Below are 23,347 nucleotides of genomic sequence, written 5' to 3' on the forward strand. Positions count from 1 at the left end.
TAGTGGGCAAAACTTTCAGAAATTCAACGTTGGAGAATGTCTTGACCTCGGACTGTATGACATATTCTGGCTGAGTACTTCGGCCCACAAATCCCCTGAGAACGAGTAGAATACTGACTTATCGGAAAACACCGGCCCAATCAACAGGCCACATTGATGAGCTTAGCTCAGCGTCTTGGCACTCCAGTGGGAGGGGCCATGCCTGGGAAATGGCAAATAAGCCTAGGAGGCGAAGGCAGGCATGTGCCTTGCACGTAACAACCAGTGACCAATAATTGTCGGCGGCGCAGTTTCTTTGCAGGAACAAGTAGTGCCGTATATCTGCTTTCAATTTTGCCGTCTTTATTCTGCAGTGCTCTCCTGCTCTTCTCTGCCGAAGAATAAATCCTTAGAGGCATGGGGAAGGAGGCTTTCCTTCTTGAGACTGTGCTTGCTAGTTACTACGTTGCCTCCGTTTACTGTCTTTGCAATAAAATGCGATGTTAGCCTGCATGCTTTTAGCCAGTTCCATGGCGCATGATGCTTGTTCTAGTAGCTAAATCCCAGGTCGTTCGAGCAGCTTTGCAGTCAAGTGCTCCGCCGGTTTCTGCTGGAGCGACTAGCTGCCTGAATTTTCCCCCATGCCTCCTACGGTGCTGTCACTAGTATATACGGAGACGCCTGACTCGTGAAGCGTAACTTGGATTGCGCACTGAATAATTCTGCGGCGAAAAACAGTGCGCATTGAGCTCTGGCTTTGCCATGTCTTTCAAAGCTACTTAATATATGTTAAAGGACATCTTAGGCTCTACACATGCAGTGTCACGATGCGGCAAACTCACATTAGGTCACTACGCTATCGAGCAGTATGGCCTTAGATTTGATGCAGCGCCGCCAAGAAATCATAGGTTTAGTTCTGTTCTACATACCGTGCCTGCAAATTGTGCGCCGCCTTCTCACTTTTAAAATCATGTCCCACAAGAAGAACCCACAGCGTTGATTCCTAGGATTGGCGAGACAGTCACGAGGTATGTTCGCAGCAATGCGACTGACAAAGGAACAGAATAGTGAAGCCGCAATTGAAAGTTGTCGCAGGCGCAATATCTCTACAGAATAGTGAAACCGCAAATGAAAGTTGTCGCAGGCGCAATATCTCTACCCTCAGCCCACGGCTGTACATTTCAGTATGGTTTCAAGGCCAACACATACATACCGACAAGCTTGCGAACAAGCAACGCGCACTAATGGACAGAGGATATGGACAGAGCTAGTGAGTCTGGAAACTATGCCGCTTCCACGTTTTTTATTTGTTAAAGAGTGGACAACAGAGTCAGCCAACAACAAATATAGCTGCTCGAACTACAAACGCGAGAGACTGAAGGGACAATGCACCAGCTTTGGGGCTTTTACGGAGACAACAAAAGTCAGGCCGTAGCTCTTTAGTCCGGGTTTTTTGCATCGGAGGTTATTGGCATCTAAAAAAACTGAATGATCGACTCTAGGGAAATTGAATGATCGACTCTAGGGACCCTAGAAAAGTGCAGCGTGGCCCATAACTCCAGAGGCACTGGCGGCCTATTGCAGATGCAGACAAGCAAAAAGCCCAGTTACTTTAGGCAATGCGGAAGGGCTCAGAAGTGTCTCGAGTGTACATATTGGAGAAGGCCAAGGCTGGTGTGCATGGCACAAAAGAATTGAAACCCTCCTGTTGTAAGACTCCGGAAAAGCTAGGGAGTAGGGAAAGCAACATCAGTATCACAAAAAGACTCAGAGGATTCAAATTCGCTTTTTTTCGGGCCAGCTCTTGCGCTCCGATAACCGTAAGAAATCAGTGGAGGAGACGAGAAGAAGCCAAGAAAGCACTGGCTGCCAAACGGTGGAGTCATTTCCCGTATAGCAGGGGACGAGTGCATGATTAAGGCGCCTATGTGCTGACCTAAGCGCAAGTTATGTGGAAATATACCTGAAGAAATTTCGGTGAATTGGTTCATTTTGTTTGATGCGTTGGGGAACGGCATGGGCCCATGCTGCCTTGTTGGTTTCTGCTGCCCATTCCTTTTTTTCCGCTACCGAAACTCATTCGAAGCGGGCATTGAATATTTTGTTTTCCAGCTATTTTCCCTTCTAATTTTTCACAAGTCGTAGGAGCGTAGCACAATGTGGAAAACGGGCAAATGAGAACTTAACACCTTGAAGCACAAGCGCTAAACGCTGCTTGCACGAGCACAGTTAGATGTGGCATTTCACCGCAGCCTATGCAACACCTAGAAACTCAGTCAGAATCCTCATACCGAAGAGCAACCTTTCCCGAATTAAATATTTCAAGTACCCAAACCATGAAGTCGTGCTAAGTAGGCCAATGGACTAATGCACCTCTGCACGGCAATAGGATCGCCACTCGTCTCAAGGCATGCGTGCCCATATTTCACATGAGTAGTGATTATATTACACAAAACAGACCAATGCGCCTGGGGAAGGAGTGCATGCCGTTCCCTTAAGTGGTCACCCCGCGGGCATTGGGTGGTGTAGGCTCATACATCGATAGATCTGTTTAGCCATTCAGGAATACCTGAGCAAAGATTCAAGAGGACTAGAGAAGGATGAGCATTAGTAGAAGACACTTTGGTAACAGTACCACTGAGGTGCTACAGCTTGTCTGTCGTCAGCCGGCACCGACCCGCACGCTGCTGCATGGGGCCCTCTGTTCATTTTTTTGAGGCCGTTTATCCATTTGGCGTAGGTCCTTGGGCATATATGGCTAATTCAGGGAATTGCTCAGCATCTAGATGAACAGCTTTGCTGCTTTCGCAGTAGTGCCCACCCACGGGGAGGCAACTGCTAGCGGCCTTGTCCGCGCAGTCGCAGGCGACAGCAAGCAGCAACGGCGGCAAGACCAACAACGGCAGCAAATGCTGCAGGGAGCCACATCTGCATGCTGTCGCTGCAAATAATGCTACTGAAAAAGGAGCAGCGCCAGAGCTTTCCAGCTTCCGACCACTCCGCTGAGTCATCTGGGACTACGGCTGCAGCAGCAGAAGACTTTGTAGGGAGCCATACATTTATTTATTTGTCTTTGAAAGGTTTTGTCCCATCCATTCGTGTCTTCTTTTGCTCTCAACTTCCCACAGATCGCCTGGAGTGCACATCGTGGGGTGAGCCCCACCACAAACCGGCAGGATGCGACGCATGACTTACGCGGAAGCTGTTGCTGCAGCCGCCGGAAGCAACACCGAATTGCAGCAGCAGCAGCAGCAGACCTCAACGGGCACCAGTCCCTCCGTATACAGCGCTGTGTCCTCGCCGGAAGAATGGAGTGGTCGCAAGCCTGCTGCATCACACCGCAGCAGCCCCCACGGAGCGACACCAACTGCAGCAAATCCTGCATCAGACGCAGATTCTGCAGAGGAAGCGACATCTTCAAGAGGGATGAAAATAGCTGAGCAGGTGGGGGCGAATCCGGGGACTGTGAAGCTATTGCGAGAACAGTTTGAACGGCAAAGCTCTGAAGGCAGTTTCACCGGGCTGCTCCGCCAGCGGTTGCCTTCCATTGTCTCAGCTGTGTCTAGCTCTTCCCGGCCGTCAGCACCAGCACCAGGAACAAGTGCATCGGCGGAAGGTGGCTACAGTGGCTCAGAGGATGGGAGGCAAGCAGACGCACTCACAGATGCGCAGGCATGTGCTGAGTTTATTCAGCAACTGCTGCACGAGAAGCAACAGCTGCAGCAGCAGGTAGACTCCTTGTGGAATCAGAAAGAGGCTTTCCGCTGTGCTAACGAAAGAATGGCCAGGACGCTGCTCCGGCAGCAGCAGCAGCGAGCAGCTGCAGTTGCTGCAGCGGCTGAAGCAGCCGGAGCTACGCCGAGGAAGGATATGTCTCGCCGCTGTGTTACTGTAGTTCCACCGGGTTGTTTTACGTCAAGAGACCCCTTAGGCCCCCGATGGAGCGTGCCTACTCCAGGGAGAATAGGAGAGGTGCCTCCTGTCGATTTTACTGCTATGAAAATGCAGCATCGGCAATCGGAGTTGCAGCATCCACGTTGCACAGGCAGGGAATCTCCACAGGAGCAAGTAACGCGGCAATTGCAGCAGCCTCAGCTGCAGCAGCAACAGCAGCGACAGCAGAAGATCAAGTCAAACGCCATTCCAGGTATGGCACCTCTGAATTTAGGAGCCCTGCAGCAGCAAACGGCACCTGTCCCTCGCAATGCCAGTTCAAGAGTCTCGGGAGTGTCGCTCCGCGTAGCAACGTCGGGGGACCGTGGCACTTCGCGCATGGGAGGGTCCTTAACATGCAGGGTCTCGTTGGCTTCCAGTGCGCTGAAAACCCCAAGGAGGAAGTTTGGTGACGGGGTTATATCGGCGCGTGGATCTGCAAGAGGGTGGCAGCGACGGGGGGTACACGAGGAGGAGGAGCAGCACCAGCAGCACAAGGCTATTGAAGAGGCACTTGTTGCTTCTCTGCGCTCATTGAATATGTTGGGCTCATTCAGTTTGGGGTCAGGCAACGGCAGAATGAGTGCGCGCGCTGCTTCGGGGCCAGAGTGGGAGCCTACCCCAGAAGCAGCACTCACCCGCTGCAGCAGCAACCCCGATAGGGGATATTGGCACTCTACATTCCTGTGTGTACTAAAGGTTGAAGGCACAGACTTTTTTCTTGACGTTATCCGGCAGAATCATCAGCAGCAGCAGGACACGCTGCCAAGCTTCCACAGCACAGCGAGTAGTTTCTTTAGCAGCACAAGCGCAGCTGGCGATGTAACGGAAAGCCAGGCGATGAATGGAGCCAGAGTCATGGCCTCCAAAGAAACAGCAGGTGAGACATTGCAGCAGCAACGGCAACAGAGCTCACATACACTGTTGATTTTCTGGCGTGGCTTCACGCGTCTCGGTTTTTCACAGTGCTTACTGCCCCGAATTCTTGCATTTGTTAAATTCGTGTTTCCCACGTGGGACAGTGCTCGGCAATCGGACCTGTTCAGTGTCTTTGGTGTTGTTAGGGCCCTTTGCATGTTGGTGTTTGTGATTCAGGTGTGTTCCAAGTTTGCGTCCGTCACCTGCTTAAGGATGACAACTGGCTGCGCTCCATCTGCGTTTCAATGTTTTGGGGGCTAACATCTGTTGTAGATGAGGCGGAACTGCCACCGGACCAGACGCTGCAGCATGGCTTGAGCGTAGAGGGGACTCAGGCGGGGTCCCTTCAGGACTCCAAGAGCTCCGCAGCCTCTGACGAAGCCAGTGAACAGGGGCAGGCGACGCCTTCAGCCGACACGGACAATAACAGCGGCGCTTGGAGCGGCTGGGACTTAGTTGCGTTTATGTACCAAAGAAGCATCGACGCCACTGGCAACCCTGTTACGGGCAAGGCAGTTTCTTCCTCTACGAATTTATACATATCCTCGCGCGTCCCAGATGGTTCCATGCCAGGTTCATCGCCAAGCTTCAGCACCAGCAACAGTACAACCCAAAGCAGCAGCAACAAGGCCAGTGTGGACATGCGTCGTGCAGAGCCGTACTCAACAATGAATCAGCTACTGCTCCAAAAAGGGCCACAAAAGCAAAACATGTTCCTGGTGAGGGCGAAGGATAGACACGCAGGGGTGATGCCACTGTACCATAGATCGACCCAAAAGTACGTCCATGTTCACCCTACAATGGGCCTTGTAGGCCTTGTGCCCCCGGTGATAGAGCAGGAAAAGCAGCTGCGGCATCTGCAGAAAGTAGAGCAACAAAAAAAGAAGAGTATCAGGAGGCGTTTAAAGGCGAAGAAGCATCATGACACCATTCAGCACCAACAAGATGGCGCCAGCAGCAACACGAGCAGCTCTGTTCCCGAGAGCCCGCAGCCAGAGGTTGAGCCAATTACAGCTGACATGTTCTTGAGGCCGTGCCGTATAGAAATGATCCCCCTGGCGGATTTGTTGCTTCAACAGTCGGTCCATCGCCTGCTATCGAGTGTCCAAGAGTTGGCCGTGCAGACCCAACAAGAACAGCCTGTTGGGGAGGCCGCTTGCGGGCCAATCGCCGAGGCCGCGAGCCTCAGCAGTCTTAGCGGCAGCTCTTCAGATGAGGGGGACAGTTTCGATGGAGTTGTGGCCTCAGAGGGGGGTGAGGATATAGACCCGAACAAGATTGCGGGCAACCGCCGGCCCTTAGTTCCGCCTCTTGGTCTCCCTCCAGTTGTCCCCGCAGAGACTCTCCCTCCATCAACTCCACAGCAGCCGCCTGTGCTCGCTTTCCACCTTGACGATGAAGGGGTAGACACTGACGTTGAGGGTGACAGCCTGGCGCACTGTACTGACAATGGTTGCGGCCCCAGAAAGGCTGCCAGAGCTATTTAGTCTGGTCTGTGACTCCTGAAAAGCACAGGTGGCTCTGAGCAGAGCCCTAAACGCGCGCCGAGAACTCATTTGGCGTTCGGTACAGGCTGGAATAGCGGGAGTTCGTTTGGCGAATTATGGTGTAGAAGGACAATTTAAGGCGCAGAGAGAAATCTTCACGCTGGTCATGTGTACGTACCCAGAGAAGGAGGCGTTGGGGCTTTCTCGCACTAGGGTGTACACCGTAGCTTTGTTTTCTAGTTGCCTCGACGGGCTATGGAGCTGCACTTAGTCAGCCATTGTTGACGTTCTGTTTGTTTGTGCATTTGTCCTAGAAACGGGCATATTTGTATCACCGCCTGGTTGGCTTTGCTCTCTGCTATTAACGAGGCGGTACGCAGATAATAGTGTCAGTAGGAACTACAGCGAACCAACACGGAATACGCAGCGCGGTTCAGGCCCTTAGTGGTCAGCAACAGCAATGCATCCTGCGGATGACCAGCGGCCTGTGTAGAGCCCGTCGGCATATGCAGGAGATAATAGTAGAGACTAGCTTCTATTTGACTGTTCTGACACCTACTGGAGACCACGCTAACTGGAGTGGCGAATAACCGCAAGTAGCCTGGCCTCTGCAAATATTGTGATGAGCCAGCATTTGAATGGGTGACAGCAAAAGGAGAAAGAATTTGACCCTCTCCTATAGCAAAGTCAGGCAATTGGCCTATGCTGGCAGGGCTTAAGTTTTAAAAAAAGAACCGCTCAGCCATGATTTAAAACCAGTCTGTGGACATTCAGCAGCCCAGGCGCACTTTCAAGATACTTACGGGCTCATTAGTGGCAGCTTCTGCCCTTTATGTGCAGTAGCTTACTTTCGAATGACAGTAACGGGACATTCCTTAGGCACTGTGCCGTCGCCAACTTTAGCTTCCTATTGGCACAATGACGTATCAAGGGTCTCAGTTGCGCAGCCAGAAACCTATACAGTATGCGTGCGGCCGTGAGTGACGGAATAAAAGTGTGACATGCTCGGTACTTGTCAGGTTCTAGCGGCACAGCATTGTCCGGAAATCCATAGGCCTGGGCAGCCTGCTTGAGGTATGGGCTACGTATTAATTTTTCCCCTGAGGCCACTTTCCCATGATAGGGGGCCTTGTATCTCCAGGAACGTCAAATTGTTGCCCAAATTCCTGAGGGAGTTCCCGTTTGGCAGCGGCTTACAGGCACGGTTCTGACGAGGACAACCCACTCTAAGCCCTGGGAAGGCCTTCTTCAAAAGGGGGCCTGCTTTATTGACCAAAGCTGGCTATGCAGTGCCTTCGAGAAATCGCTCACGGGCTCGCGTCCCTTGCCCGGTACACTGAGGAAGTTTCCCTTGGGAAGTATCTACTAAGCGCAAGCAGTGCGCATTATGTCCATACACTAGTGATGAGCGCTGTGTGTTAGGGGACTTACTGGGCTGCGACTGGTACTTAAGGACGAGGAGAATCACTTGGGGACTGCTTTGTTACGTGGTCCACCTTTCGTCTTGCTGTCTACTACCGGGGCACCGTTAACTCAAACTTTTGCGCCCTACATTTCAGATTTTCCCCAAGGTACTGTCCCCCCCGATTACAGTGGTGTCTTAGCCTTCCTGTGACCTTTAACTATATCTCTACTGCGGCAGTAGAAGCCCACTACAGCATCGTTTGTTTTCACGGATGTAGCTTACATAATTCTAACGCCATGGTCTCGTGGACTTCATCGAGTTTTTCTGCGATCCGCAAAATTTCGTAGCTGGAGTGGAAGACAGCAATGAACTGACGAAGAATGAGCGCGTCTACTTGGGGAAAATGTAGTAAAAATTTACTGTAGAGGTTCAAATACAGCAAAATTCATCATGCATTGAGCCAAAGGAGGTGAAGCAGGCGCCAATGTAACCTCCTTGTCAATTTTTATGAATACACACCATACGCTGAAACACATTTTTTAATTATGTATTCATTCATTTCTTTCAACTCTCCGCTAATTCTTTGGCGGGTTGCTGTTAATCACGCAGTGTTCCATCATGAGTCTACTTCCTCATCGAACGATTGGGAAGGGGAGAGAGTGTTCTTCTTTAGGTTGTTGCTGAGGATTTTCAAGAAACATGTTTGATGCCGTTGCATTATGGCTTTTGTCTCTTTTGAAAATGGAATTGCGGCCTTAATCATCTGCGTGACGGACATCTGTGCGCTGATTCTGTGGACTAAGGCTCGAAATCTCCCATGCTCACCATCCATCTGCACAGCCTAAGTCTCTCCTTGGCCACACCAGCTGAAAAATGAAACGAAGTACATGAAGTTTGCAGGAGAAGAACGTCAGAACAGCTGGGGGCCCTGGCTTTCCCTTCCTTAAGGGCAGGTGTGCGTGTCACCCGCTGCGTTGGACAATGGTGGCTACAGGGGACGAACATGGCGTTCCCCAGGGCCATGGCTCCAGGGAATATAGTGGGCTTCATTATGGGGGGGCGCTAAACGCCCGCCGTGAGGACCCTTCTGGGCACAGGCCACGCCAGCACCCCCGAGCTTTTCCTTCTGTCCGGCCAGTCCATCCCCCCATGACCATCTACAATCCTATGCAACACCGCGGGCAGCTGTATCCGGGGTCAGGGCTTCACAATCTGCATTGGCAGAGCCAGCCTACCCCACTTCAAGCGCCGCCACCCCCTCCACCTACCCCGGGTAACGTCCTGCAAATGGCGCACGTGCAGCGACAGCCACAACATATGCAGCAACAACGTCGAGGTCTCTCTGAATACCAGGGAGGCATAGCGACAAAGCAGCCGGATGAGACGTCGAAGGTTGACCCATACAGCCGTGGCTTTTCTGGAAGACGATTGCTCTCGAATTCGAGGGTGGCACCTTTATCAGCTGCCGGCATATCGAATCCACGCAACCACGAAAACTTACAAAGGAGGCCTCAGGAAGAGATCGTTCTTAGCAGCAGCAGCGATTCAGAAAGGGAGACAGCTCCACTTCAGGAGCACCATGAGCGGAAAACCGAGAGTGCGCAACAGCGACGCGAACTGCCAAGGCTGCGGCCGCAGCAACAGCACTATGTACAGCAGCAGCAAGTGCAAATGCCATATCAGGATCGAGCGCGATCCCAGGAGCAACAGCCACACCAGCAACGGTCGCAAGGACACCAAGAACGTTTGCAACAATTTCAACACCCGGACAAGCTATCGCAGCAGCGGGAACAGCAGGAACAGCAGCGCAACCAGAGCTTGGAGGAGCAACGGCTACGGAAGGCCAACGGCGGGAGGTCTCAGGGTTCGCCAGAACCCGCCATGAACGCATCTGGCCCTAGTACTGACAGTCAAACTGCGGACATCCACAAGAGGAGTACGAGCAGAAGCAGCGGCAGCAGCAACAGCAGCAGCAGCAGCAGTAGTAGTAGTAGTAGCTGCGCGGGCAATAAAAGCGTCGAAAACAGAAATTCTAGTTGGTTCAATATGAATATTGATCGTTTGCTCCCCGAATTTCAGCATTTGATTCGCTGGAAGGACGGACGCCTACAGAAGGCACTGAGATTTGCTGCTGAAGAAGATGGCGTGCGGCCTTGCGAAACGGACCCGGATACATTCATTGTGGACTCTGACACGTAAGGTGGCAGTTACACAGCGCCCTTGCACAGTACTTTGTGTTCCTTTGTTTGCGTGTGCTGTTCGTCAGTAGTGAAGCTGAACACAGCTCGGTCCGCGTGCACTTGTGGAGCGGCATATTAGTGAACTCACAAATGAGCCGCACACAGTTTCTCTCTACTTCCTCGCAGCCTGATGCTGCAAATGCTAGGGCGAGGCTGCGAGCTGTCAATTTCTAGACGTCTAGAAGTGGAAAGTGCCTATGAAGGGAGCAGCTGACTGCAGGCACTTTAGATAAAAGCAGGATGAGCTGGAACACATGTAAATGGGTGAATGGGAGAGTGCTTAGGAACACAGACGAAAAGCGTGTGCAGCGATACTTCACGAAACGGGCCGCTGCGAGAGGTGTCACTAGGAGTAAGCGGTGCCTGGTATGACGTGAGAACAGAGAACAGCCTAGCTTCTGCGGGGCATACTGTTGTGTGCTTTTGCAGGAGCAATTGCCGGATAGTGGACGCAGCAGTTTGTGAGTGTAGCTGCCCTAGCCGCGATCCGTTGTGTTCGCACTTGTTGGCTGTTGCTGTGTGGCAGCTACGGCAAGACCAGCAGCAAGAGCTACCAGAGAAACAGCAACACCAGCGACAGCCCTATCAAGTGCAGAACCGAGATTTTAGTCTTCGCCTCGCCATAAGTGCTTTTATTAAGCAGCAGCTGCTCTCACTCGCGACTGAGGCGTTCGTGCCTCTCAAGCCATTCACCTGCGAGTCATTACTGCGCGACCTGTGGAGGCGTTTGCTCCGGAGGTTCCCCGCTTCAGTTGCTGCTCGTGCTGCAGCAGCGCTGGCAATCGGCCTGCTTATGCGCTTTGCGCAGAATGCAAAGGGAGCACTGCCTCAGATACCATCAACTGTAACCAACAGGCCTGTAGAGGAACATGAGGAAGATGACCTGAGAAGTGATGAGCAGAAGCAAGCGCAGCAACAAGGAGAGCAGCCAAATCCAGAGCAGGAGGACCAGCAGAGACAGCAACAAGAAGCACCGCAGCAGAAAGCACACGAGCAGACGGGCCATCCTGACCTAAGTAGCCTTGCAGAGGAAAATAGTTCTCAAGTGAAGACCTATGCATTACCCCCTGAGGAGGCAATGGCTTGTCTTATGCAGCAGCTCCGGCTTCAACTGCAGCACCCACCTGTAGCAAATGGACCTGAAGATGATCCTCTTAAACGTTTGTTTGAGCTAGAAGCGGCTGTATTTCCGGCCAGTGAACCTTCCGTTGTGCATACTCTTCTGCAGTTACTGCATAGAAGTGATGCGCGTGCTGCTGCTGTTGCTGTCGAAGAAGGGTTACGGCTACGAAGTCAGCAAGCATACAAAGAAAACACTGAAACTGATTTTCTCGAAGAAGCAGCATCACCTGAGGTTTACGTGCACTTCGCGTTGTTGGTGCTGGAAACTGCGACGGCAGCAACGGCAACGGCAGGGGCCGGATCTTCAGTACAGATGCGGTCGGTTCTCGAGGCGTGTATATATGTCATTCGGCTGCATTTCTCTCCGGCTGTTGCTTCTTCAGTACTGCGTTGCAAAGCTCTGTCTGATGCTGCAGCGCTCACAGTGTTTATATCAACTTTGCGAGCTGCATTGGCCAGCGTTCTAGAGAATCCCACCCCACGTATGGAAGGGTCCATCTCTGCCACTTCATCACTGCCCAGCATGTGGGATGACAGACCGCTCTCTCCTGTTTCGCATGACATAGCTCTTGCTGAGCTACAGCGACAATCCAACAGTTGCATTCGCTTGGCAGCGGCTCTTTGTAGCCCTTGGCAGTTAGCGGCAGCCCTTGCAAAAAGCCTTGCCATCTGCCGCAAGACTCAGCAGCAGGTGGAACCACAGCTGCAGGAGGCAGCTAATCTAAAGAGTTGTGTAGAATTGCTGGTGTCGGATGCAAACTCTTCCAGACGGCTCGTTGAGCAGCAACAACCGGGAAATGGCATTGTCCCCTCCTGGCAGTCTGTCGCTGAACAGATTGATGCGGCTCCCGAGCTTGTGGACTTGTTGGCATATCTCAATTGGGGTGAGGCCTTGGAGCCCCACTTTGGAGGGCTTGAAGCCTTTATTTGCCGCCATGGAAACATGCCGTTTGCTTTCAGCGGGGAAAAATGCAGCAGCAAAAGTCATGGCTCCACTGCGTGCAAGAGTAGGTTGCTTGACAGAAATTTTTTTGTTGGCATTGAGGGCGGAGGAATCTTAAGACTGAACAAGCCAACTCAGAACACTTTGGAGACGCTGTTGGACGCCGTTAATAGCAAAAATGCAGCGGTCGCTGTGGCGGCCCTGGCAGCTCTCTTGTGGGAGCCGCAGCAACAGCGGCACCGTAGTGGGGAGTGCGCCTTCGATACGTGCCCAGCTGCTATACAGCTGCAGATTCGCAACTACCTGCAAGAACGACATCAGCAAAATGCCAGTCAAAAGCCTCAGCTCCATGAGAGACGGGAACAGGCTTGGGGGGAGTTTTTTTGTAGAGTTTTTGCTGAGTCGCCCAGGGCCCTTTTAGATGCAAGCATCGTTGTGCTGCTGGCACCAGTCTCTGAGGTCTACGGAACTGGCGTCATTCATGCTGCTTTCACTTGTTTTTCTTCATTCCTTTGGCAGCGGCTTCAGTTGCAGTCACAGGTGTGTGAAGATTTTCCACCAGTCGATGCCTTGGAGGCAAAGTCCAGTCTGCTGGGGCTGCTGCAGACGCATGCAGCCTTCGTTCCGCTATGTAGCATCCTTCGAACGGCGCTACATCGTTGCGCACAATTGCTGTTACCCCCAAGTGAGGCAGCGGCCGCAGTTAAGGTACTACGCCAGCAACACGACCACGTAGAAAATCGACAGCATGGATACATATCGCAGAGTCAGTTGCAAGAGGTGCAGCAACAGAAGGAACAGCGGCACATTAGCGCATGTGATAGCGCTGCTGTTGGGGAGCAACCTGACATTCCAAAAGAGCTAGCACCTTGTACACCGGAACCAGAAACGGCAGAAGCTCTTACTTGTGGCACAGTATTCGAAGACGGCGACGCACTGCTGTTGCCTCGCCAACGTAGGCCAACTTCATCCAGCTATCGTGACAATGAAAGCGGAGTTATCAGTGGCACGCCATTTGAGAAGGTTGCTGTTGTTGCACAGCGGGCTGTCCTAAGTCAGGAGACAGTAGGCACTGCAGCGGATCTGTGGGGCGATGAGACGCCTGAGGCTTTCGTAAGGCGGCTGCGGATTGAGGAGTTCGGTGTGGGACTTGCCGGTGGTAACGACGCTGCTCCTGATGGTGCGCATGAAGAAAGTGTTGTTGACGCTGTCATGAGGAAGCAACGGGAGAGATTGACTCGTGCTCTGAACCGTCTTGCAGGCGATCTATACTCGTCGGAGTGTCACCTACAATTGGAACTGCTACAGAACGCCGATGACAATACGTATATTCTGCCGCTCCAGGTGCCTCCTCGTGTGCTGCTGCTGGAGCCAAGGCGACAACAGCAACTGCTACTCAGGATGCCGGCTCTGAGCATACCTTCTCTGCACTTTGAACTGCTGCCTGAAGGCATGGGCGTCTTCAATAACGAAAGAGGCTTCCGGCCGGTGGACGTTCGTGCTTTATGCGATGTGGCGCGCAGCACCAAAGCACCGCAGCAGCAGCAACGGAACCAGCACACTGAAAAGAAAGAAATCCGTCGTATAGGAAGATTTGGAGTGGGATTCAAGTCTGTTTTCAGCCTTGCAGATGAACCCCACATCTTTTCCTGCACAGGAGTCGCCATCAAGTTCTCCGCCACAGACACAAGCGGTCTGGGATTTGTGCTTCCTCACCCACTAGAGTCACGAGAGCCTTGCAAATACTTACCGGCTGAAGCGCTGCAGGGTGCACTCCTTGCAGCGCAGGACCCGGCATTTCTCGCAAGTACGGAAAGTAGTGGTGGCGGCAGTAGTGGAGACTACTGCTGCTGCAGCAGTTTTTCGCCGCATTCAGTTTCTGAGGAGGGAGCAATAGGTGTTATGAGCGTATGGCGTACGGTGATTTGGCTACCTGTGAGACCAGCGTTGAGAGAGGAGTGGATAAGCGGCCACAGCTGCCTTCCTAAGCGCCTTTCCGTCGTAGAACCACACTGCCTTCTCTTTCTGCGGCGTGTCCGCCGCGTTTCCTGCCGCAGCCACTCAACTAACAGCTGCTTCTTGTTATTAAAGCGCGCATTTCCGTTTATAGACTCATCCGTCCTGCAACCACCGCAACACAATGCGCATTCGCCAAAGCAGCAACGCATATATGCTTTACCAGAGTACGCACAACACGTTGTCTTGACGTCTTGTCGCCGTCATTTGGAATCAAGGCCGGCGGCATTGTGTGAAATGTGGAGCAACTGCAGCGGGAAGAAGTCTCCTTGGAAGAAGCACCACCAACACTGGCTGCTGGTGCAGCACTTCCCAGTTGGGAAAGCACCACTGTCGGGACCAAGTGATGAGCCTCTTGTCGTAGCCTTGCCACTAAGCCCACAAGGATATGCTGCACCGACTCCGATGGCAGCCGCACCTGCGTCTCGTACAGATGAAGGCAAAGGTGCTAACAGTAACAGCTCGAGTAATAGCGACGACGGCATCGGATGGCCTCTTCATTGCTTCCTTCCTGTGAGGGGCTTTGGTTTGCCCTTCATCCTGCAGGGTGCTTTCAATCTGACGGCATCACGGGAGGATCTGAGGTGTGGAGACGCCTGGAACTTGTGGTTGCTGCAACAGCTACCTGCTGCAATATGCACTTCTCTTTTAGTGTGTCGGTATGCACATCCCGAACTACAGGAGTCTTTGTTGCTCTTTGTACCTCTTTTGAATGCAACTACAGCTGTGGGTGGTTCTGCAGAAATGGTTGGATCGGCTGCATCTGCTGCAGTAGCGTGTGTGAAAGATCTGGAATGTCTCCTTGCTATTAAGCCTTTTGTAGAACAGCAACGAATCACGCGAAACATTGGCGAGGACTTCATATGGTGCTGCCCAACACGTGCAGTGCTTGCTTGCGATGCTGCCGTATACACTGAGTCGGAGCTGCCCGCAGCTGCCACGCCGTCACAAAGCAATGCCACCAGCAGCGGCCTTCCAGCTACTTCTGAATGGGCTGTTCCGCCGTGGCTTCTAAACAAAGCTTTAGGTTTGGCATACGTGCACCCAAGAGTACTGAAGCATCTTCAGCCAGCTATGCTCCGCCAGCTGGGGGTGAGGGACTTCTCACCTTGGGATGTGGTGGAGATTCTCCGCTGTCTAGTCAACTTGCAACACCAAGAGCATCATGAGTCGATGCAGCAGTTCGAGCCCTCAATGACCGTACAGAAGGGGCAGGATCACGCTCGACCTCTGCAACCGCAGTGGGTTGGCCGGTTGCTGCTACTTGTTGAAAGCATTTGCATGCAGCAGCAACAGACCCCGCAGCACCGCGCAGCCCTGGGGGCTTTGAAAGGAATTCCATTTCTTCCTACACTCTGCGGTCGCTTCGTAGCAGCAGACAGTGCGGAAGCGGCGTTGTGCCTCCCGCCTGACGCCGGTTCTGACAGCGTAGCGGGCCGCTTAGCTCAGTCTTTCAGCGCTGATATTCTTTCCGAGGGGCACGCTCAAGACTGCACTGATGGCTACACAGCGAACCAACTTGTCCTCTACATTCATCCTAAAGTGCTGGAACCATGGCTTAAAATTTCTTCCGAGCAGCAGCAGGCTCAGAGTCACGGTCCCGAGGGGGAGAGGAAGGAGGACCTATCAGATGCGGACATGCAACAACTGGCCGGGAGCAGGTTGCTGCAGAGGTCCCGTGTCATACGGTGTCTGCGGTGCCTTGGCGTGGATTTCCTGAGACCGCGGGAGGTGATGCAACAGCGTATTCTCCCGTTGCTTCGAACGCCACGTTTTGCAGACACGGCGACGGAGAAGCAGCTAGTGGACTGCCTTTACTTCATCGTCGCTCACTGCCACGACCTCGCAGCTCTAATGGAAGCAGACAGCAGCAGATATGTCGTTCGGCAGCAAGTGCTGCTGATGCCAGTTTGTACACACACGGGAAATAGGGTGTCTTTGGGTTCCGCTGAGTTGAGATGCCTTTGGAGTGATGGAAAGGGTAGCTCACAGGAACAACGGCAACAAGAGGCTTTACTTCTGCTGTACAAACAGCTGCTGCGAGATACTTTGTTCCTTTCGTTGGCATATAGCAGTGTGGTCGCGCTGCCTACCTGGGGAGAATTTTGTAAGCTTGTTGGACTCCAAAGACCTCTGCACGTATGTTCGGTTGTTTACTGGTTGCAAATCGATGCACTGCAGGGGCAGCAGCTGCAAAAGCCGGAGCAGCACCAGCGAATTCTCCAGCCGCCTCGCTTTAAGATTACATCAATCGATGGCGTCCCACCAGTTGAGGGAAGCTCAAGGTGCTACAACACACAGGAGATATTATTGCAGCTATCGCGTCGATGGAGCGAGACAACAATGGCATCCCTGAAAGAGGAGCTGATTCAACATATCGGCGAACCCTGGGACGAATTTGGGACTGTCGTCTCTTCAGGTACTTGGGTTGTAGTAGAGGACTTCGTGTGTATGGATTTCGAGCGGCTCGTTACCGCTGCTGCTTCGGCGATGGCCTGCTGTAGCAGCAACTCTCCGCTTTCAGCGTCTCACACGCTGCTACGGCTACCCCAGCAGCGCATGGTTCCGCTTACTGAGGAGCTACAGAAGGCGGAGAGCCTTGCCATCCGTCTTCTTGTTCTGGCTCTAACGGAAGCCCATCTCCGCTGGCAGCATTTTAAGCATCTGCGGTGGAGGCTGGCTGTTCCTTGCACAACAGAGCCTGCAGTGCCAAAGCAGCAGCTGCAGAAGACCTGTCTTAGTGAAGCTGCAGGAGGATTGGGACCAGGGGTGACTACGCTGGCGGGCCCTTCTGGGACAGCAGCATCTTCATTGTTGATGCAGCTGCGTTGCAGTGCCTGGCTGCCAGCAGTTGCGTGTGATGCGATCCCTGTTTCAGAACTGACGACAGGAGGGCACGTTAAGGAAGAGGAGGAACACCTCTACGAGATTGACTGTGATGGAGACCCGGCGCTCTCCCAAGGCAAGAGTTCAACTAGCAGCGACAGCGAAAGGGAAATAAGGGACGCGTCGGCACCCAAGGGAGCCGGCAGCGTGATTAAGACCAGCAGTAGCAGTCGCCAAAGAAGCAAGAAGCATTACCTTAGTTTTGCAATGGATTGCAAACAAAGCAGCAATACATGCAGCGGCGACAGCATCAACAGTAGTGCCTCTGAATCCTTAGTCACCGGACATGAAGTAAACGTGAGGGAATCTTCGCCCGATTGTCTCAGATGCAGAGGCAGCGCAAGCAGCAGCAGAAAGGCCCTATGGTATTGGCGTTTTGTAGGCCTGCGGAAACCCCGTGAGCTAGTAGCCTCAACAGACGAATGCATTCAGGTATATGGACGTCTCGTGCAATACCTACACCCACTAGCGCAGCGTTTCTTGCAGCAAAGGCTCCACAAGGAAGGAGAGCATTCGCTTTCGAATAACAGCGGCTCCACTGGTCTGGAAGGCTTAGCCTACACAGGGAACTGCCTAAACACGCTGGATAGTGGCAGCTCATCAGGGGATACGGAAACAAGCGCTGCAGCAGATGGATCTGGAAATATTTTCGAGGAGCATCAGTGGCGTTCGGGTTGTTTAGCTTTTGCTGCGCAGTGGATTGCAGAGGATAGGGAAATGCCAGCGAAGGCTACGTACGAGACAGGCAATACGCATGCAGAAGAAGCTGGAGTGCACACAGCGCCAGACGGAGCGACAGCTGCAAGGTTGTTGCGGTCTATCTCTTCTCATTTGAAGCAAGTGGAAACGTCAGTGGCGAACGTCGCCATAGCAACAATGCCTGTAGCATCTGTTACCGACGACGACATTATTGATCAGGGGTCACTGCTCTCCGTGGCAGTGTGCTTCCTAGCAGCAGCTGACGCTGCGTGCAGGGAGGGACGCTGTTGCAGCAACATGAACAAGAGGAACTGCAGCGAGGGTGTCTTCTGTCGCTGTTGTCAGTTTCGTCATGCTGGAGGTCACAGTGCGTGCCTGTTTTGTTGCTGCTGCTCTGCAGTCGTTGCTGACGTTTTTCACTTACTGCAGCACCTCGCTCGCCGCTGGCACATGGGGGCCGCATCAGCATCACTAAGTGTATCGCCAGTCTCTACAGCAGCACAACTACGAGGCGCCTCGAGTGTATACCCATTGAGTGCTGGACTGCTGCTTCCGCAGCCCGCATCTCGGGGAGCATTTCCGTCGCCCACTGCGGGATATTCTGCCACATTGGGGTGCTGTATTTGGTGGAAATCACCATCTGATCTGTTCTTCCGCCTGCCGGTTGGGGTCCCCCGTAGGGCTTTCCAAGGTTGCTTGCCTCTGGAGGATCTTGCTCTGCTTTTGTGTAGAGAGCAGTTTTCCGAGGTGTTTGATCGGACTGTGCTTGCTGACACTCATCGTGAAGAACCGTCTCTCGCTCTTGAAAAACAGCAGCTCTTTGTTCTGCAGCAGCAACTGGAAGAGCTAGAGACATTTTTGCTGCGTGCCTTGAATGTAGCAGAGTACCCGTCACTACAAGACTGCGTCTCAGCACTGACCGCGCTGACAAGTGGGATAGCGCTCATCAGTGGAGAGCGTGAAAATGCGCCTGCAACAGGGACAGAAGCGGTAGTGAAAGCACCGCCCACTGGGACTTCGCAGTCACATATGTGCAGCGATCCTACAAGACCCTGCAAACTGCGGCGTTTCGAGTCTACAGTTGATGGCAGCTCACCATCTTATGCACCATCGTCTGCCTCCCTTCGTTCGTTTGCAAAGCCGGCAGAAGCGAAAGCTGCCACTGCCAACTGCAACATCAGTGACGTCTTGCTGCACGTCGTTGCTCTTCTGCTGCATATTGACGCTCACTGTGGCAGCGAGTTTCTCTCTCTACCGGCAGTAGCTAAGGGATTGCCGGTAGTCCCATGCCTTCAGCTGGCTCCCTTATCAGTCACATCCAGTTCTGCAAGGGCTGCTGCCGATGCGGTCAGCAGCGTGCTTCGGCTGAGTTTTCTCCCCTTAGGAAGTCCTATGTGGCTGCGACTGACGCCGAGAGACTGCAAGCTGTGGAAGCAATTACAGGCTGGTGCAGAAGCCCTAGCAGAAGGGAAGGCAAGAGCGGACAAATCACGTAACCAACGGTGGTGTAGAGATGAATACGCATCTACTCCCGGCGCAGGCGAAGCATTAGAGCTACACACGTATCCCGCCGTTGTGTGGTATTGTGAGGCTACGTGCAGTTGGTCCGATCTAGTTGTTTCTGCAGCTTCGACAGACTGCTTTTCGAAGGATGGAAACAAGCTCTGTCCACTTTGTCGATTCTGCGTGGATCGCCTGTCCCAGCGACAACTTCAGGGCAGGAGGAATGTGCTGCGTGCGTGGCTGGACCTCTTGCAGTGCCGACTCGGTATCCAGCCCCTCAACACCGTCTGCGTTTCGCAGCTTACAAGTGCGCCTCTTATGCCACTGGCTTCAACTGGTGACGTGTTTGAGGTCATATCATTGGGAGGTCCACAACAGGAGTGCAGAGAACGTGTGGAGGGGGTGGTTCTAAAGGGATTGAAGCAGAGGGTGCTTGCGGTGCTTTTACCGGCTGTTAGACGTTACCTGCTTTGCCGTGATCCCAACCGCTATGTCTTGCTGCAGCAGCAATGGCTGGCTGCTCGCCAGAATCGGGACACGAGTGTGGAAAAGGTAGCCGCAATGTTACCAGAGGAGCGGGGGAAAGTTATGTGGCTGGAGCAACTCCGCCGGCTCGTACTATTGCTCTGCAACAACCTCCGCAGCAGGGTTTGTTTCGTCGAGTCAGGGGCGACAGGTCCGTGGACTCCCTGTCCCGCTGCGCTGCAGTGGGAGAGCGTACTCGAAGGAGACGACGAGTTGCCCTCTGGCAGCAGCTGCACCGACAGTCGCACCGGCGTCAACGATAAGGGCCGCGACCTTGAGAACAGGTGGGAATCAGCGGACTCATGTACACTTGGAAGTTCCTTTTTCTTGGCTTGGAATGTGGCGGAAGAGGCGCTGGGTACTGCTATACTGCGGCTGGAAAATACAGACTGCAAGACCAACGGCTGCAGGGAATTATCCAAGATATTTGCTTCGTCACCTGTGGACGAACTGCAAGAACAGTTGCTACCATCGTTTCCTGGAGAGGTTTTCGGAGAGCTCTCACGGCTTTTCTCTCTTAAGGGACAAAGAGACGACTGCCTTGCCTCCTTCCTTGTACTATTTTATTCAAAGCTTCAGCACCGACTTCTGCAGTGGCTCATGAGGCCACCAGAGGGCGGCTTCATGCAGTGGTTGCAAAGGCTGCTGCTATGCAGTGGCGAATTATGCTGCAGACTAACTGCTGTTGTAATGGCTGTTGTTCTAGGGACTGCAGTGGAGGATTGCTTGAGGGCTGAAGGGCTTTGGCATGGGCCACTTAACACTGTGGAATCGCAGCAGCAATGCGTTGCTGGCTTAGAAGAAATGAAACGACTTCGCAGTAGTAGTTTAGCTGCTACAGGTGCTATGAGTGCTGGATCTGGAGATGCTGTGACGCCGGGAAATCGCGTACTTCTGCATCTGCTCAAGGACGAATCCACAGCAGCTGTTGAACTGTTAGGATCTTCAGAACGTACTATGAAAGATTCAACGTGGCTTCTGAGGGACGCGTGGTTTGTCCTTGTGGCGACTGACGGTGCATCAGTGGACGGTTCTGCAACGCTGTACAGCAGAGAGTCAGAGGAGGCTCCAGAAGAGGCAGAAGAGGCAGGAAACGTAGTACACTCAAAGGCACAAGTAATCGGTGTCGTAGATGAGACTGGCGTGGAGGGGATTTCACTTGCGGACGTGCGCGCTGAAAGTACAAGTACCTCGCCAAAAGGTGTACCATCGGGTGTAGAGGGATGTGATGGGAAGGAAGTGTGCGCAGCACAGAAGATCACAAAGCCAAGAGGTAGTAGCGTTAGCAGCATTAGCAGCGGCGACAGTGTTGTGGAGGAAATACCTTCCAAGGGGTGGGATGAGCGAAATATGACTTCGGCGGCAGAGCGGTGGGTAGAAGATTGTCCCCGCATGACTGCGATAACTCCAGAAGAAGCCCTTTTCAGCTCACTTCACCGTTCGGGTAACGACAGTGCGAGAAGTGACTTGCGCAACGTACGCTTGGGGGAAGGCCAGAGGCAGGGTTTGGAGGAAAGTTTCCAGCAAGCCCACAACAGAGACGGTCACGTGGCTCTGGGAGACTTTGATGCACAGGCGGTTGATATCAGTCCCCAGTGAGGAGCGCACGAGCAAGCGGAGAATATGGGACGCAGTCAGATTACTTGGGCCTTCGCTAGTGTAGCAGAAAGAGGCACGTGCAAATGCAGAAGTGAAGTGGGCTGGCCAGGGCTGCTCGAGAGGCCCTAATGCCTCATGCTAATGAGTGAAATTAAAGCTTTTTCGTGCTTTACTGTGCCTAACAGGGATCGACATGCTGCTGCGCCTTTTGTTGCAACAAGTTCGTCGAGTGCAGCGTCTGCTGTCGCCGCGAGAAGGGGAGAGGCGCTAGTGTACCAGTATCTGCTAAGGCAGATGCAGCAACAGATAGCAGATAAGGTCGTACAGGTGTTGTGGCTGAATGAGGAGCAAGAAAGCGGACAGAGCTACGACATACTTATCAAGGTAACAGTTTTCAGGTGACAAAGATGCCGATAGCGGATCTTGGCAAGTGCGCCTGTCCTCTGGAATAGCTGATAGCTGACTGCCTGCTTTTCTTGGCCAGTGCATGATTATTTACAGCATCCTTGTTGATGTTGCAGGAGTACCCTCCCGTGGGAACCTCTGCTCCCCCCCGTATGACGTTCGTGGAGGTCAAGAGCAGCACGACAGCAAACAAGTACTACTTTGAGATATCACACAGAGAGTGGAACTTGGCTCAGCAGCATGTAAGGGAGTTGCTTTGGGCCCTTTTTATTTGCATTCGTGGATTTGCATTTTTGTTTTCATTGCCACTGGATGTCATGTGTCAGTCGAGGGTTACAAAACTTGGCTTGATTGATCCCCGGTGTGTAGCTCCATTTTAACGGGTAATCTTGCAAGTTCGCGTCGTACAGGCACTTACGGGTCATTCGGTTTTTCGGTTTGTGGTGTCTTTATTGTACGTTTGTCTGCTTACTCAATAATTGTAAACAAGGGCCTTCACGTGTTTTCAGGGAGATAACTTTCATATATACAGGGTCCTTGAAGCAAACTCCTCACAGCCACAGATCTTTCGGTGAGTACCCACCCAACACCACTTGTCGATATCGCAGCATCTTCTTCTGCAGACACTGTATCACATTCACGTGGCAGCGACTAGGCAGTACGCAGCGCACGACTTCTGTGCGGCCATATTCCGCGTCCAAGATCTCAGCACGTTGACGATCGTGGTGATTGCCAGTCGTATCAACAATTTCAAGGTTTCTTTGGGTGCTGTGGCATTGCTGTTCAGCATTGTCAATCCGTACATGCAGTGGAAGCATAAGCGCATCGGCATGTGCATAGCGATTTAATATGGCGGACAAAGGTATTTCGAGGTCTTTTGTGAGCACTGCCATATTCATTTTGACTTCCTTAGTATGAGTAAGTGGTTGGTAGTTTGCTTCTTCAAACAAGATGAACTAGGGACATCGTCAGCCTGGTTTAAGCCCTACGGTGAATGGGTAACAGCCCATACTAAATGCAGCAGACGGGAAGCTACAGTGGCTTTCTAGTATGTCCTTAAGACATAGATGTCGACTGTTTTGCAAGACACTTGGCGTCTATAGGGTCTGCAGTAGAGGCTTTGACTTATCTTCCTATTCTAGCCAGACGGAAAATGAAACTGCCGCAAGTGAAGTGGACTCTATGCGTAGTTACCCCGGAGGAGACCCAGTACAGTAAGAGGGCTTTTATGTTTCGCTGAGCCACAAGTTTTCCGGCGTTTAAGTATCATAGTGAAATCAGCCCCGATCATAGCTATTTTTGCTTATCGGGGGGCTCTGAAAGCTCTGAAACAAAAGGCAATAGTCCTCTTCAGTTGCGAGGAATTCGGCTTAAGGGGAATTGTAACAATCGTTCACAACGCAGGTGTTGGCGGGACAAATACCTACATTCAAAGGCGGGAGCAATGTGGGTTGAAACGTGTTGCTTTGGCTTCACGTCAGTTCAGCCCAGGCTGTGTTTTGCAGCAAGCTGGTGAAGAAGGGGTCCCATGTATAACCATTTTGTGTTCTGAAACTAGGTTGGCCTTGTGCTGCACGTTGCCGTCAAAACGGCTGAAATATTGAGCTCGCAAAGGCTGTGCAGGCTGTATTTTGCGGCAAGCTGGTGAAGAAGGGGTCCCATGTATAAGCACTTTCTGTTCTGAAAC

At 52.6% G+C, this 23,347-nt stretch overlaps 2 protein-coding genes across 2 annotated transcripts; both read left to right on the forward strand.

Moving 5' to 3' along the window:
• Window positions 1-3,156: 3,156 nt before the first annotated feature.
• Window positions 3,157-6,317, forward strand: ENH_00015680 (hypothetical protein, conserved; the record flags this gene model as incomplete). The annotated part of the gene is made up of 2 exons (XM_013579019.1): window positions 3,157-4,792; window positions 5,008-6,317. The coding sequence occupies 2 exons, from the start codon at window positions 3,157-3,159 to the stop codon at window positions 6,315-6,317; spliced, it is 2,946 nt and encodes a 981-aa protein (XP_013434473.1).
• Window positions 6,318-8,703: 2,386 nt separating this feature from the next.
• ENH_00015690 (SWIM zinc finger domain-containing protein, putative) lies at window positions 8,704-22,508 on the forward strand (the record flags this gene model as incomplete). Its single annotated transcript, XM_013579020.1, has 6 exons — window positions 8,704-9,917; window positions 10,392-21,251; window positions 21,441-21,639; window positions 21,777-21,902; window positions 22,170-22,231; window positions 22,448-22,508. 6 exons carry the CDS (start codon window positions 8,704-8,706, stop codon window positions 22,506-22,508), a joined length of 12,522 nt encoding a protein of 4,173 aa, XP_013434474.1.
• Between the last annotated feature and the right edge of the window lie 839 nt (window positions 22,509-23,347).

The sequence above is a fragment of the Eimeria necatrix genome, genomic scaffold (assembly GCF_000499385.1).
Source record: "Eimeria necatrix Houghton genomic scaffold, Enh_scaff14, whole genome shotgun sequence".
Classification (NCBI taxonomy): Eukaryota; Apicomplexa; class Conoidasida; order Eucoccidiorida; family Eimeriidae; genus Eimeria; species Eimeria necatrix.